The following is a 16,074-nucleotide window of genomic DNA, read 5'->3' as shown; positions in this document are numbered from 1 at the left end:
GCCCCTGGGAACGTCAGTTTCCCCGGGTGCCTGTCTCAGGAAGAAAGGGGGTTAAAAAACCAGGGCTGAAAGTTCAGACAAGCCGGTTCCTGCAGCCACAAGGGCCGGGATGTGGGGACACTGGGCCCTCAGCCTCGCTCCCAAAGCCCTGGAAAGGCCTCCGTGACACCAGCGTTCTCCTGAAGGAAGCTCGAGAGTCCAGTGCATCTTGGCTCCAAGAGGACCAGAGAAGGCCACGGGTCTCAGGAAGAAAACTCACCGTCTCGGTCCTGAAAGAGAGCGGAACACGTCACTCACTGCATGTGAAGGTGCCCTGGGCTGCGGCTCCCGTGGGACCAGGGAAGGATGTTGATTATCCACCCTCAAAGGCTGTCCAAGGGGTGGGTGGACGTATGGCCAGTGCCCACCTGCCAGAGTGAGCCTGGAGGGTTGCACCATGACTGGCAGGGGTCTGTGCAGTACCTTGATCGGAGGGGTCTCTCTGGTCCCCCTCCCCCCATCCCTGATTTCTCTCCTCCCGGTGGCTGGGAGCAGGGGCAGCCAGCTGCCATGCCTGGGATTGGGTGGCTCCGTGCCATCTGACCTCTGGTTGGAGCCGCATTCTCCCGTCCAGTTCCTCCAGGCACAGAAGCTCACACTCTGGGACAGGAATCCTCTATCTGCTTCTCATTCATTTTGGAATTGGGAGGGGAAGGAGGCTGCTTATGGGAATTTTTAGGAACCCACCAGGCAGCTTGGCGCCCCTGAGGCTACAGCTCTGTCCAGCCAGCGCCTGCCCTGCAAACTCTAAAGACAGGCCTGGCTTGCTCAGCTGCCCAGATGCTTCCCCCACACCGGGGGTGGCCTGTCCCTCTTCTGGCTCCTCTGTGAAAAGGCACCTCCATGGCATCACCCAGGAGCGTAAAGCCAGCTGGTGCTGCCAGGGAGGTGGCCAGTGACCCGGACAAAACCCAGAGAAGCTGGACTTGACCAGCACCGGGTCCGCTCTCCCCTCCCCTTCTCCTGGAGGGTCCCCAGCATCTCCTACACCTGAGGACACTAAGTGCCCACGAAGACTTGCAGGGACCTCCCCCCTCCCCCTTCCCACATCGAGAAGAGAACGTTTTAAAAATGTTTTTATTTAATTAAAAAAAAGACAGAACTAACAACCCAAAACCAGTAGTTGGTACGGGATTCACAGGGACTTAACTGGCGAGACACACAGGGGCGGGATGGAGAGGGCGTGGGGTCGGGGGAGTGTGAGGGCCACAGGCCACCCGGGGCCCCCGTGGGCGCAGGTCTCAGAGCGAGGGCAGGCGGGGAGGGGGTGACCAGAACCTGGGGCAACGGTGGGAGAAAGGCTGTGGAGACCACGGCGCTGAGGGAGCTCGGTCCCTGCTCTTCTGTCCCTCCTGTCGCTTCTTTCTCCTTTCTTGGTCCCGAAAGTGGGCCCTGCGCTCTCTTCCTGGGACTGGGCAAGAGGTAGGATTCATCGGAACGCAGCTTTCTCCACGAAATGACGGAAACTTCCAGGGCAGCAGGTGGGAAGGTGGCTTACGTGGAAGAAAGGACAAGGCTGCCTGTTTTTGGAAGTGACCTTGCTGGGGGATGAGTCTCCGGATTCTGCCCCCATCCTCTAGCCTGGTGCGATGGTGTCATGGCCTGGGGAGGGGGAGGGCGGGTAGGGGCAGGCCACGAGCCCGGACACTCCAGCACTCACTGCTGTACATGCTTGGACAAGCCACACAAAGCCAACCTCGACGGGAGGGAAGGGTTTCGAGCAGTGCGGAGGGGCCCCGGCACGCGGCCACTGGGGGCGGGACGTGTGGAGGTCCCCTCTGCGGACGGCGGAGGATGGCGACGACCATGACCCGGATCTGAACTCCTGGGGCCGAGTCCGCCCAGGGGGTCCACGAGCAGGTGGCTGAGGTAAGAATTTGCTTGTCACTTCTAAGTACGACAGCTACCGGGATCGCAGACAACTGCTTCAGAGGGATTACCAGGTCTCAAAAAGTAAGAAAGGATCTGTCTTCAGAAAGCACGTGTTTATATAAAAGAGGCTCAGCTCCGTGTTCCAGAAAGCTGTTCCCCTGAGCCCGGACACGCTTCCACATTCTCTGCTTGCCTCCGGAGGCGAGAAACGGTTGGAAAAACGTCAAGCTTGGAACCTGCCGCCTCCCTTCCCAGGTGCTCGGCCCTTTCATCCAAACTTCCTCGCTGAGTGCTTTCAGGGGCGGGGCGAGAGCAGAAGAAGTGACAGTAACAGGGGCTTGGGGCAGGGGCTGCTGTCACTTTTTAAGAGAGAATGAATGTAACTGCTCTCCTGGCGTTTCTGCAAGAAATCAGGATGAGTGACCACCCCGGAAACGGGGGTTTGTTCTGATCTTTTGGTCTCTGCTCACCCTCGGGTCTCCCTTTCTTGCACAAGGTTCAGGCTCTTGTTGCCAAACACCTGGGGGGAAGGTCTGTCCCTATGACCCCCGAGGAGGGGCAGAGCTGCTCCTCAGGCCAGTGGGCAGAGGTGGGGGGACAAAGTAAGAGGCCACCCTTCCTCTGACCCATGGAATCTTCCTGACTCTCAAGTACAGTCAGTGAGTTCTGCCCTTTCCATGTGAGGCAGAACATTCCAGAAGCAGAGAGGAGGAGCCTTTACCTCACGCCCAGGCCAGCAAAGACGCCCCCAAACCCCGCGGATTCCTCCGCAGGCCTCGATGTCCCCAGGCTGAGGGAAGCGGCCCCGGACAGCACAAAGGCCAGAGCACCAGGTGGTCACAGGCTCTCTCCTCAGCATCGGTGTTGTCTCAACAAGCAGCCACTGCCAGAGACAGACAGAGGGAAAGGGGGCAAACTTCGGCTTCCTCGCCTGCGGCCCACAGACCAGAACCTTGGGTTCAAAAGCAGCTGCCCAGCATCCGAAGGCCCCTGCGGGCCCGGTGAAGCCGGGCAGGGATGGAAGGCCCCGAAAGCCTGTTCTTCCGGCAGAAGATGTGTTTCCAAGAGGAGATAATGGCTCGATTTTGTTTTCCCGGGTGGGGCAAGGCTGTGCAGCCTCAGGAGAGCTCTGGGGCCTCCTGGGAGATTTCGGAACCCCGGGGCATCAAAACACCCTCCTGGGGGATAAAATCAGCCTTCTTGCTTCTGATTCCCATCTCCGGGGCTTCTCTTCAAGCCAGCCCGCGACCCATTCTGGAGACCCGGGAGGGTGGGGTTTGGCCTCAGTCTGTTGTTGGTCTGTCTTAAGGGTCAGATGCCCCCTGTGGGGTCCAAGCCGCCCATCTGGGGAGAGGACGGGGCAGATCACACAGGGGTGGTCCGCCGGTTGAGCACGCTGATGTGCACGCCTCCCTTCAGGTCCTGCTGGAAGAAGTCGTGCACCTGCAGGAAGCCGGCCTCCTGGTCGGGGCTGTAGCTGGCAGCCGTGGTCACCTTGAGGGGCTCCCTGGACAGCGTGTACATGGACAGCTCGCCCATGGGAATGGCCCCGGCGATCTTCAGCCCCACTGGAGATGCGTCCCTGGACGGAGAGGCCTCGGTGGACCTGGAGCTGGACCGCGAGCGCCGCCGCCGGTACCGGTAGCTCGGCATCCTGGCGTAGGGTGACGAGGAGGGAGCCTTAAGGAACTCCCGTTTGGTCTTAAATCTCAACTCTTTGTTTTTCTCAATGTAAATGTTTACGGCCAGGACGCCCACGGTCTCAGCCACAATGAAAGACAGGGCTCCGAAGTAAAAAGACCAGCCGTAGTTGTAATGGTTTTTTTTGTCTTCGTCGCGCTTGTCGCTGGGGTCTCCCGTGTTGCTGGAAATGTAGACGATGATGCCGATGATGTTACTGAGGCCTGAAAGGGAAGCGGGGGTGGGGGGGCGGGGGGGCGGGGCGAACAAAGGCAGAGAGAGGTTAGACCCGCAGCTGGGCAAGGGCAGGTGGGCGGGGCAGGGGCTGGTGGGCGGAGCAGGAGCTGGTGGGTGGAGCAGGGGCTGGTGGGTCGGGCAGAGGACAGGTGGGTGGAGCAGGGGCTGCTGGGCAGGGGGGGGCAGATGGGTGGAGTAGAAGGCAGTTGGTGGAGCAGGGGGCAGATGGGTGGGGCAGGGGATGGTGGCCACTCCCCTTTTTGGTGGGTATGTCTTTGTTCTGGTTGCTAATTTTAAGTAAAAGTAGTTGATTTTGAATGGGTAATAAAGTACAGAGTTTGGGTGAGTATATAATAAAACACAGGCTCTTACTACCCAGTTCCCCTCCTCAGGCAGCTACTGTTATCTTCTCTCGTATATCCTTCTCATATCCATATCCAGTCTCTCTCCCTCCCTCCATCTCTCTCTCTCTCTTTCTCTCTTCCATTTTTTTCTTTGCACAATACTCTTTGGCCCCTTGCCTTTTCACTCAACTGTCTCCACCCGAGAGACAGTTCCCTATCAGGACAGGAAGAGCTGTCTCTGTCTTTCTAACTGCTCATGGCACCAGCACCGCCGCAGGGGCATCTACCCAGGCCTCTGCTCTGGACACGCAGGTGGCTTCCAGCCCTCGGCTATGAGACAGCCTTATGTCTACATCATTCCACACACACGTGAGTAAAAATGTGATGAATTCCTTGAAGTGAACCTGCTGCCTCACTGGGTGTGTGCATTTAAAAACAAACTTTTATTTGGGGGTAATTTTAGATTTATTGAAAAGGTGTGAAGTCAGTACAGAGAGAGCCCCTTTCCAACTCCCCGTTCCGTTTTCCCCCATTAACTTCCTATGTTACCATGTACATTTGTTACAACCAGGAAGCCCACCTGGTGTGCTACTATCCATTTACCTTCCAGACTTTCCTCGGATCTCACTGGGTCTCCACTAATGTCCTTTTTCTGTCCCACGATCTCGAGTTGTGCGTAGTTGTGTTTGAATTCAGAGTCCCAGCTCAAGCACCCTCCATAGAGGCACAAAATGTCTCATCAGCCTATAATTCATTTGCCAGTCTGGGAGGTGAAACCCACTACTGTGTTTATGATTTTCTCTCGTTATAAGTGAGGTTGAGCAGAGCCGAGCTGCCTGGGTTTGAATCCTGGTTCTACCAACTCTCATCTCTGGAACTTTATGCAAATTACTTACCTCTCAGGGTCCTCACATGCAAAGTGGGAATGCCAGTGGCACGCACTACACTGGGTGGGTGTGTGGATTCAACGAGCTAATGCATACAAAGCACTGCGCCCAGCACACCGAGAGCACGCTTTGAGTTCTATTACAGTCTATTGTGTTTTATCGTAATGTGTCGTATCATCTATGCCCTGCCCGGGTCCTCTGTCCATCTTCCTACTGCACCAATCCCAGCGTGGATGGGTTAGAGTATTTCCTGCTAAGGGCTCAGCGATCCAGCTGTAGGTCTGGACTCCTCACCCCTTCCGCTGTGCTCCAGAAGAGCCCCCACTGACAGGGGTTTTCACAATCACGGTTTGCTTCCTTCCGCCCCTCCTCCCCTGCCTGCTGGCTTTGTCTCTCCTTCCCCTATTCTGCACAAGCCAGAAGAATGTAAATCACACCCCAACTGATTCCACGTTCCCAAAGAAGTTACCGGCGTCCTCTTCTGACTCTCCCAGCTTTTAGACCATACTTCTCCTGAGGCTCCAATCATTTTCCACCTAGAATTATTCACGGCCTGTCTCACCTCACTGCCGGGCCCTGCGCGTGACTCTGGGTCTGTGCTGCCTTTGCCCACGATCAGGGCTCCTTGATCCAGGGAATAAACGGGGACCAACGAACAGCCCCTTGCTTGCCTGCATGGCCATTGTGTTTCCTCGCTGCCACGTCCTCTCCTCTGTGGCTAGACCTGTGCTTTCAGCTGAGTGTCTCTGCGCCCCGGGCTCCACAGCCCCTCTGGAGACCCAGGGCATCTGGAGATGCCTTTGAGAAGGTTCCTCCGGGGGGAGCAGGCAGTGCAGGGGGCAGCACGCTTTACAGGCTGACAGCCCTGGGCTCAGCCTGTCGTTGCCACCGGGTGACTTCAGGGAAACCGCCTGGGCCACGTGACCACCTCCTCAGGAGCTGGGGTGATGGGGGTGCACTCGTGCAGCATTGGCACTGGTGTTAGTGGAAGTCTTCTTTCCTTCCTCGGGAAAGGAAAGGGGACAGGATCCAAACGCCACAGCAGGATTCAAGTCCACACCCTGAGCAATCTGCCTGCTTGGAGGAGGAGAGAGAATGGCGCGTGTCCCTGTCTTCCTGCCTTGTCCCCGTTCTGGGCTAAGGTGAGGAGAAGGGACAGGACAGGGACCTGGCCAGGAAGGAGCATCCTGCTTCTTCCTAAGGAGATCCTCCTTTCCAGCACACGCTCACACACACACGCTCACACACACTCACACGCACGCACGCACACACACTCACACGGTCACACTCACACACACACTCTCTCACACGCACACACACTCACACGCTCACACACACACACACACACCTCTCCTCACTCACATACATCCCCCGCAGATGCACACACACATATATTTACTGCACTGGAAGGAGACAAAGACTGAAGTGGGGCGGGAGAACAAGCGCAAGAATGGCAGCCAGGAGCCCTGAGATTCTGAGTCCGTCCCTGAGTGGCTGTGGCCCGCAGTTCCGCGATGCAAACGGCAGTCACCTTCCTTCTCCAAGAGGAGCCATGAGAAGAGATGGGGATGAGATGACCTCTGGGGACTTACGTGGGCCGCGCACCTCGCAGGCCCCTTCCTGGGCCAGTGAAGGAAGCCCGGCCCGGTGACTGGGAGCCTCACTGTCACCCTCACGGTGCCACTGGGCTGATTCAGGGTTCAGAGACCAGGCACAGGGACCCTCGCTCCACTCAGCCTTACAGGTCCGGTGTGAGAAAAAGGCTCTTTGAAAGCGAGAACGCCATTAGGACCGTGCAAGGAGCTTTGATGACAATTCAGGAAAGGGCTGCGGGCGGAGCTCTGTGACATTTCTCACGCGGATTTACTGGAACGAGGCCTGGGAAGTCAGCTGCTCCAGCCCTGCTGCACCGTTATCTCCATCCCGCCGGGCTGCCCGGAGTCTTGAGGACGCCACTGTCCGAGCTTTGCCCCTCAGACGCCCCGCCAAGCCCCCAGCCCCAGCGACTCAGGCCACTGGATTCTCCCCTGGACCAGGCGTGAGCACTGACGCCCCTCCGGCCTGCAGCGCGCCGTCCGCGGCTAGGCTCAGAGGAGCGACCATGTTAGGCCATTTCGGACCCACTGGGCAGGGAGTGGGTTGCTCTCACCCACAGCTCTGGGGGGCGCAGAGGTGCTGTTGCCCGTCTCGGAGCCGGGAGACTCGGACAGTCAGGGTGGGCAGGTGGGGCTCCGCCCCGCGCCCCCCTCGCTCACTCCGCCCCAGGCACGCTGGGCTCCTGCCCCCTTGCCGGCCCTGTGCGCCTCCCCTTGTCTTCACCGGCTCAACTCCTTCAGGCCTTGGCTTCTGAGCGTCCCTCTGAGGCCCGCCCCGACCCCCAACTCTGCCAGGCTCCCCAGGAGGGGCTTGTAAGGCACCAGCGCTGCCCCTGTGGCCTTCTGCACACCTGGACTAGTTATTCTTATTTTTAATTGAGGTGAAATTCCCGTAACGTAAAATTAACCCTTTAAAGTGCACAATTTAGTGGCATTCAGTTCACGGTATTGTGCAACCACCCCCTCTGCTCGTTCCAGAACATTCTCATCGCCCAGAAGGAGACCCCATACCTGTTAAGCAGCTGCTCCCCACTCCCTGCCCGGCGCCCCACACTTCGGACCTGCGTCACCCACGGCGATGTTATGACCTGCCCCCCGTCATCCCCACCGCACGCCGCAGACGAGCGCTCTGTGCAGCGGGGACCAGAGCGGACGGCTCACCTGCAGCCACAAAGAGGATGCCGGCGCTGAGGACGATGTTGTTCTTGCGGCTGTGGAGTCTCCCGGCGCCAAGGCAGAGCCCGCCGAGCAGCAGGAGGGCGGCGCTGAGGATGGGGAAGGCGCTGGAGGCGCGCACGAGGCCTGGCCGGCGGGAGACACAGAGAGGGCCGTGGGGCTGGCCATCCTCCCGGCCCGGCCACGGGCATCAGCCCCGAGGCTCTCAAGGCCCTTCCGCTGACTTTGAAGATTCCCATCCCGCCCTGGAGACCCCAGGTGGGTAGGGAGCTGGGTGGGGGGGGGCAGGGTGGAGGCCACCAAGTGATGGCCCCGGCCTGCTGGTCACTCCCCCTGGACGCCACGTGGCCTGGAATCACATCTGCCCTCGTCTCAGACTCTCCCTGGATGTGGGCCCCACTTCTGCCAGCGGAGATCCCCTCAGCGCCACCAGGGAGGCCACAGCAACAGGCACGAAAACACTGTCAGACGGCCCGTCACAGCTCGCGGACATCGTCTCCGTGAAGCCTCCGGGATGCTGGAGAGTGGATCCGGATGGGCGGCCGAGGGCACGGGCTTTGCCTTTGGCGGGCCCGGGTACCCTGCTTTGTGACACGCTGGCTGTGTGGCCTTGGCCAAGGTGGGGCCTCCCTAACACTGGGTTTCCCTAGTAGTGGGATGCAGTTCATAACAGGCCTACGTCCAGGGTGGGTTCTGCACATCTAATAGGCTTATTTAGCAAAGGCCCTGCCCACAACACACACTCCTTAAGTGACAGCCTTGATCTCCCATTTCCGTCAACACCAGCGTCATCACCCCGGGAAGCTCCGGACCTCGTGAGGTCACCGAGGAGGGGGTGGCTGGACAGGGGAGCATGTCCATGGCCTGCGGGGTCCCACGGAGCTAGATCTGCAGCTGTGCACTGCCCAGCGGGGCGACCAGGGCAGCTAGCTTCAGACCACTTCACTCCCCTCTTTTACAACCTGGGGAGAGTAGTAATACCTACCTGTAGGGGTTGAATTGTGGCCTCCCAAAATCTATGTCCACATTCTAACTGCTGGTACCTATGAGTGTGACCAGGTTTGGAGAAAAGTCTTTGCAGCTGTGAGTAAGTTAAGGCTCTTGAGATGACACCGTCCTAGATCACGCTGGGCCCCAAGTCTAGTGACAGGCGCCCTAACATGAACAGGAAGCGACACAGCAGAAGAGCCCATGGGGAGAAGCCATGTGAGGATGGAGGCGGAGGAAAGGATGACACAGCTCAAGACAAGGATGCCGGGGCTGCCAGAGCTGGAAAAGGCGGGAAAGATTCTCTGCTAGAGGCTTTGGAGGGAGCACAGCCCTGGCAACGCCTGAGTGAAGACGTCTGGCCTCCACTCTGTGTGAGGGTACCTTTCTGCTGTTCTAAGCCCCCCAGTTTGTGGTAATTTATTACAGTGGCCTTAGGAAAAGAACACACTACCTGCAAGTGCTGTGATGAGAATCTGATGGAATAAGGTACATCAGGCACTTAGTGTGGGTCCCCCTCCCTGAGCATCTGGCTGGGAGAGGAGGCGGGAGGAAGGGAAGGGGTACGTGAGCAGAACCCCGAGCTCGGCCTCCCAGCCCAGGAGAAATCCCGGCTCCGTGGACCTGGGGGCCGCCAGGGGACAGTGAGCTGGGGGCACCGGCAGGCCCCCCTCCTGAGCCAGCTGAGCTCGTTTGTGGCCTTTCAGCCTCTGAAGGCAGCGTTTGTCTCCCTGCTTGTAAGCCCGCCAGTGTGTGCCCTGCTGCACAGAGAGCGGCTTGTCTGGGGCAGTAAATGAAGCTCTTCTCTCCACCTCCCCCTCCTTCTCCCTCTGCCTTCCCACAGCCGCAGGTTTCGGGAGGAGGTTTCCTGTGGGCTTTTGAAATGCGCCTCTGATCCGTGCAGGGCTGGCAAAGGGGGACCGGGTCCCCCTCGATACCCTCGTTCTGCAGGTGGGTCAGAGGGGTTGCAGCGAGGGAAGCCTGGAGCCTCTAACATCTCCGAGTTCGGGCCTGGCCCAGAGCCGTCCATCCTGCCCGCGTAAGTCACGTGAGCACCGTCCTTTGCCACGTGGGCTCACCCGGAGCTCTAGACGTACAGGCACCAACCGCGGTGCAGGCTGGGTCTTGCACAGAGCGGGGCCGATGTCCAGCCCACGGCCCTGTGGCTACATCGAGCCCTGGCAAGGATCTGTGTTTTTGCCCAGAGGGCGGGCATCTCCTCCTCACTCGCCCTCAGGCTCGCCGTGGGCTCTCAGCAGCCCTGACACCAGCACTCTGGGGTTAGCACAGAAACCATGCGCCCAACACGAAATGCGGAGCCTGGAGAAGGGGCACCAGGCCCAGGGCAAGAGGGACGGGAAGCCCTGAGGCCAGCGGGCTCAACAGAGAGAAACGGCAGGGAATCAGGGAAACTCAGGCCGGATGGCCGTGGTGACCGTGGCCTTGTTCTGTCCTGGAATGTTGCCCACTCCCTCTGGCTCCCAGCTCACAGGCACCTGCACTCTGGGGCTCGATTTCAGGGCCAATTCTCACTGTTTCTGCAGCCCCTGAGTGGAAAACCACTTCCCTGATGGAGAGTCAGCTCTGCCTTCCCCCCCAGCAGCCGAGATCACAGGCCCCAAAGCCATCACCCCTTCTCTTCCTTGGGCTCCTGAGTGAACCCCGCTGGCTCCCCACGGTGCACAAATGAGGAAACATTTCCTTCCCAAATGAGCTTTGATGGCTGATGTGCAGTTGCCATCATTCTATTTGGGAAAATCGCTGCTGGGGCCCTCCCAGCCCTCACGCCCTGCCCCGGGGCACCGCTGGTGGGGTTTGAGGACAGCAGGAGCCTGAAGCTGGATTGGTGAGTGTGCAGCACATGCTCGGTTTGCCCCTCCCGGCCCTCGGACCACCTCTCTCCGTCCTGCTCTGGGCCCTGGGAGGCTGACGCCAGGGACCGGGTCATCGGGGTCCCTCGACTCCGGCTTTGGGAGGAGAGTGCAGGGGAGACAGTTATTCCCCTGGCTTCCTTCCTGCAAATGAGGACGAGGATAAGGTGGCTGCGCTCTGTCATAAAGGCCACAGCCCCTGCCAGGAGGCCTGTCCTTACAGCTTCCCTGGTGCAAGCGTCCATACCTGCCTCTCCCACCTGTTCAGGCCGAGGGCTGTAAGGGGTCCTTCTGTTGCTAGCCGCGGTGTGTTCACTGCCCCTTGTAAGTTTCCCTTAGCCCCGCCCACAGCTCTGTAATTAGTCCTTCACTAAATGCCGTTCCTTCATCCCATCCGAGCGTCCCCTCTGCTTCCTGCTGGGACCCCAGGAAGCCGCATCGTCTGACCTCTGGGCTGATGTGCCATGAGGCCCATCCAGAAAGAGATCCCAGCGCTCTGGGGACCATGAAGGGGAAGGGCAGGGGAGTAAAGAGGCAGAGCCCGCGCCGATTAACCTTAGGCAAGTTCATGTGGGAAGTGGGGAGGGAATGGCGTGTTTCTCCAGGAGCTGCTTCCGCACAGTCCCAAGGTGGCCAGGTTAGCAAATCTGCCCTCAGAGCCTCAGGGACCATCTGACTGCCCTGGGCCGGCAAACAAGGGAAGGTCCTGTGTCAGGGCTGGCTTTCACCAGCAGCCGCCCCAGATGGCTGTGCAGGCCACGCACCATGCAACTCACGGAGTGTAATGTATACGCTAGTCTATGCAAATGACATCCCTTGAGTTGTGCAGTGTGCAACCTGCACAACCATCTGTGGCGGCCCTATGGACTATCATTTACTGGGTTCAGTGGTGGCCCGCAGAAAGCAGAGAGTACAGGCGTGAGGAAGGGGAGAAGGTGAGGGAGGAGGGATGGGAGGCAGATCTGGCTACATTATTCCAGGTTCCGGGCCTGACGCTGCCCCAGGCTGCAGGGGAACCGCACGCTGTTCTATTTCACTAGATGACTCAGAACCAAAATCCTTTCTCTTAGAAAAGAACGATCCATAAGCAGGTGCAGAGTGAAGCGTGCTCCCTCTGAGCACACTGGTATCGATTCTCCATAAATGAAGCTGGCCTGAGCCCCTAGGGGAGCCGCTGGGAGCAGCTCTGCCTGCATCTTGGCTAATGCAAAAGGGGAAAGTGACTTCAAAACGGTGCCGTTTTTTCCATTTCCAGGTTCCTCCCCAGGCGGAGGCTCCATCCTTTCTCCCAGGGAGGTGCCCACGGACGAGATCTGGATTTAGGGTGCGGGACAGGGTTTGTCCTTTGAGTTCCGGGTTCCAGTCCGGGGGCCAGCCCCACTGCAGGACCCGGGCAGGGGCAGCTCATGGGCTCTACCAGTCTGTGCCGGAGACACTCAGGGCCACATACCCGAGGCTGGTCCCACCACTGTCCTCACGTTCTCCCACAGGCTGCCTGGCACCCAATGGCTGTTTCAGCACGTGACTTAATCTGATTTTTCAAGACTAGAATGCTGGGTGGGGGTGGGGAGGGTGGGCAGGTCCAGGGCTGGCCGGGCTGTGTGCTTGGGGTGGCACAGCCCCCAGGATGCCGGGCCCGGGCAAGCCTACGTCCTGACCTCTGGACCGGACACAGCAATCAGTTCCTCTGAAGACAGCGGCCCTGGGGAGCAGGGATTCCCCCACCCTGCTCCATCTTCCCGGGCCGCACCCGGGCGTGGTCCTATCAGCCAAGCAACTCCCCTGGGACACCCAGCACATCACGGCAACCTTGAACGACACTCCATCCTCCGAGCTAACGATTCGGAATCAGAAAGGGAGTGAGGGCAGCACCCGGGGACCAGCCCCCTCCGCCCCCACGGGGCCCACCTTCCTCCCCCGCAGCCAGCTGCCCACCACCGGCCCCCGCTCCACCCACAGAGGAAGCGAAGGACCCTCGGCACTCACGCAGGAGGTACTCGGAGCTGTCGTGGTCGTAACCGTTGTCCTCTGGGAAGTGGTTGATGCGGAAGCAGTGCCCTTTATAGACCCCTGCAGGGAGCGAGGGGAAGAACGGTGTAAATGTTCCGTGGGCTCCACGTCCTTTCTCCCCAGACTCGCTGGCCGGGTGTGCCTGACTCTGGGCGTGGAGGGCACAGAGAAGGACCGCCCAGCGGGGGACGCGCCCCAGGCTGACCGCGTCATTACGGTCCACGTCTGGACACCCGCGAGAGGGAGGGGCACCAGGACACAGGGACAAGAGGCCTCAAGCAGAGCATCCTGGGCCAGCAGGGCCCAAGGGGACTGCGGAGCCAAGGCTTGAAAGGTGACAAAGACCTTCCCAGCGGGATGGGGGAGGGGCCAGCCAGGCAGAGGCGGGGCTGTGAAGAGGCAGGGCTGGGGCCGGCGGTGTGTCTGGGGAGGGTGGGAAGTCCAGTGCAGCCAGAGGTGAGAAGGACACGTGCAGGGAGAGGGGCTGTGGGCCAGGATGCGATCTGCCGCCCACCTCCCTGCAGCAGTGTCTGTCTGTCTGTCTGTCTTCCCCTCTCCCTCGAGCACACAGTTATGGTGAATCCCTCCTACGTTACAGGCCGAATCTGCACACGGTCGGCAACATGACTGTAATCCCCTCACTCGGTGTGATAGAAGGAAGAGAAACTCCCGGAAAGGCCCAGACCCTCTCCTGCCTGGTCTCCCTCCCCGCTCGGAGAAGTGGCCTTCACAGGATACCCTGAGTAGTTTAGTGACGGCAGGAGGACCACCCAGCCCTCCCTTCTGGAATCTTCTGCCAGCTCTCCCAGCGCCTGCTCCCCTGCAGTGTGGGCGTGCACAGTGCAGGAGTGGACGCGGGTCGGGGGACACAGGGTGCCGGGCTCTGTCCTGCCAGCCCCCGCACGCCCAGGCCGGGCCCCTGGCCCTACAAGGAGCTCGTCCTGGCCCCCACGCGGGCCCGCCTGCTTTCAGCTGGAGGCCGTCCTCGTTTTGCAGCTGCTGCTCAGCGGCTCGCTGACCCTCCCACATCCCGGCCAGACCTCCTGGTCGGGCGCACGGTGCAGGCAGCAGGGCCCGCGCCAGGCCAGCCTCCGTCCCCGTCCCTTCCATGGAGAAGGGCCTCGATGAGCTTGAGGGCACCTTCAGCGCCTCCCGTTTACCAGTCAGCTGCCCCCCAGCCTCCCCTCAGCTAGGCCCATGAGCTGCTGCCTTCAGAGAGCTCAGGGGCTGGTCTCCAGGCCACTGCTGGGCAGGCTGGGTTTGGTCAGGGACAGTGGGGGACAGTCTGAGGGTGTCAGAGGTGGCGCCTTGAGTGGGGTACGCTTCCACAGTGTCGTCTGAGCCGGGTCAAGCGTGAGCGTTTTAGCTACCTGCCTCAGTCTCCTGCTCTGGAGAATGGGGACAACCACAGGCCTCATCTAGGGATCTCAGGAGAGTCATGTGAGACGATATTGAAAGGCACTTCGACGATTCTTGGCCTGCGCTGATGGCTCAGGGGAGATTTGCTGCTTTGGGACCCAGATATCACCCACCCTTTGCTCCGTGGCTCTTACTCTTTGGTGGAGAGCCATGAGTACCTGTGAGCGAGAGGAAGGAGCCCCAGGGCAGGCTGGTGTCAGGGTGGCCAGCGCGGGGCTGCACCCCAGATTCAGGAGTTTCGTGGAATGCCGAGCAAGCGTCTTCCAGGCGTGGGTGGGCGAGGTAGGGCCCTCTGCCCTCCTTCCCTCTCCCCCTGCACACTTTTGGGGCTACTTTATGGGCCTAAACAAAATCACCAAGTCCCCCACGCTTGTGGGAACAGTCAAACATTAAGAGGCTGAACAAGAAGTAAATAATCTGTCTTCAGAGTTGATTTCCAGGGGTCAACAGTCGGCTGTGCGTCTTCCCACGTGTGCACATGTGTGAGGCTCCCCCTGTTTTTTAAAAATTAATCTTTTTACTTGGAGGTAATTGCAGACTCACACGCAGTTGTGAGAAACACTGCAGGGAGATCCCATGTACCTTTCACCAGGTTTCCCCAGTGAGAACATCCCAACCAGGATCCTGACATTGCTACAGTCAGGAACATTCTGCCACCTGGAGGACCCCTCGTGTTGCCCTTTTATAGCCACACCCACCTCGTCCCGGTGCCCAGGCTCTGACCCCGACGCAGGGCAACCACTAAGATGATCTCCTTTTGCACAGTTTTGTCATTTCCAGAAGGTTCTATAAATGGAATCTTACAGCGTGTGACCTGTCGGGCCTGGCTCTCTCACTCAGCATAATTCTCTCGAGATTCACCGAGTTGTGGTATCGATAGTTTGCTCCTTTTGACTGCTGAGCGATATTCCACGGCACGGATGTACTACAGCTCATGACAGCTGGATTTGCGCCCAGCTATTGCACCTGTGGTTTCCAGCTATTTCCAATAACGCTGCTATGAACAGGTTTGGGGATGAACCTAACTCTTCATTTCTCTGGGCTAAATGCCCAGGAGAGTAATTGCTGGGTGACGTGACAGCTGCGTGTTTGTTATAAGGGACAGCCAAGCTGGTTTCCAGGATGGTTATATCCCTTATTTTGCAAAAGGAATAATACAATACACTTTACCCTGCAAACTACTTTTTTCATGTAATAATGTATACACACTTCTCCAGGTCAATACCTATAGATTTTAAAAACTTGTTTGTTTGTTTTTTTTGTTTGTTTGTTTGTTTTTGCTATACGCGGGCCTCTCACTGTTGTGGCCTCTCCCGTTGTGGAGCACAGGCTCCGGACGAGCAGGCTCAGCGGCCATGGCTCACGGGCCCAGCCGCTCCACGGCATGTGGGATCTTCCCGGACCAGGGCACGAACCCGCGTCCCCTGCATCGGCAGGCGGACTCTCAACCACTGCGCCACCAGGGAAGCCCAAAACTTGTTTGTTTTTAATAAAAAAAAAATAATAAGTTGATACTAATCCAAAAGTTGCTGACAGCCTTAGAAGGCAATAGCACAGGGACCAGGGCAGCGAAGGCAACGGCACGGGGACCAGGGCAGCGAAGGCAACGGCACGGGGACCAGGGCAGCAAAGGCAACGGCACGGGGACCAGGGCAGCGAAGGCAATGGCACGGGGACCCCCAGGGCAGTGAAGGCAACAGCACGGGGACCAGGGCAGCGAAGGCAACGGCACAGGGACCAGGGCAGTGAAGGCAACAGCACAGGGACCAGGGCAGCGAAGGCAACAGCACGGGGACCAGGGCAGTGAAGGCAACGGCACGGGGACCAGGGCAGCGAAGGCAACAGCACAGGGACCAGGGCAGCGAAGGCAACAGCACGGGGACCCCCAGGGCAGTGAAGGCAACAGCACAGGGACCAGGGCAGCGAAGGCAACAGCACGGGGACCAGGGCAGCGAAG

The 16,074-nt window shown here is 59.2% G+C and overlaps 1 protein-coding gene across 1 annotated transcript in view; it reads right to left on the bottom strand.

The window, feature by feature from the left end:
- Positions 1-1,140: 1,140 nt before the first annotated feature.
- Positions 1,141-16,074, bottom strand: part of CACNG4 (calcium voltage-gated channel auxiliary subunit gamma 4) — a 57,098-nt gene continuing 42,164 nt past the window's right edge. Inside the window, exons 2-4 of the mRNA XM_029212962.1 lie at positions 12,675-12,758; positions 7,816-7,956; positions 1,141-3,815 (exon numbers count right to left, since the gene is read on the bottom strand). Coding sequence (XP_029068795.1) covers positions 3,277-3,815; positions 7,816-7,956; positions 12,675-12,758 — 764 coding nt within the window. The 3' untranslated portion in view covers positions 1,141-3,276. The remainder of the gene's footprint in view (positions 3,816-7,815; positions 7,957-12,674; positions 12,759-16,074) is intronic.

Source organism: Monodon monoceros, unplaced genomic scaffold (genome assembly GCF_005190385.1).
Source record: "Monodon monoceros isolate NGI ecotype Baffin Bay Population unplaced genomic scaffold, NGI_Narwhal_1 Super_Scaffold_9, whole genome shotgun sequence".
In the NCBI taxonomy this organism is placed as follows: domain Eukaryota; kingdom Metazoa; phylum Chordata; class Mammalia; order Artiodactyla; family Monodontidae; genus Monodon; species Monodon monoceros.
This window is presented reverse-complemented; position numbering and strand designations above follow the sequence as displayed.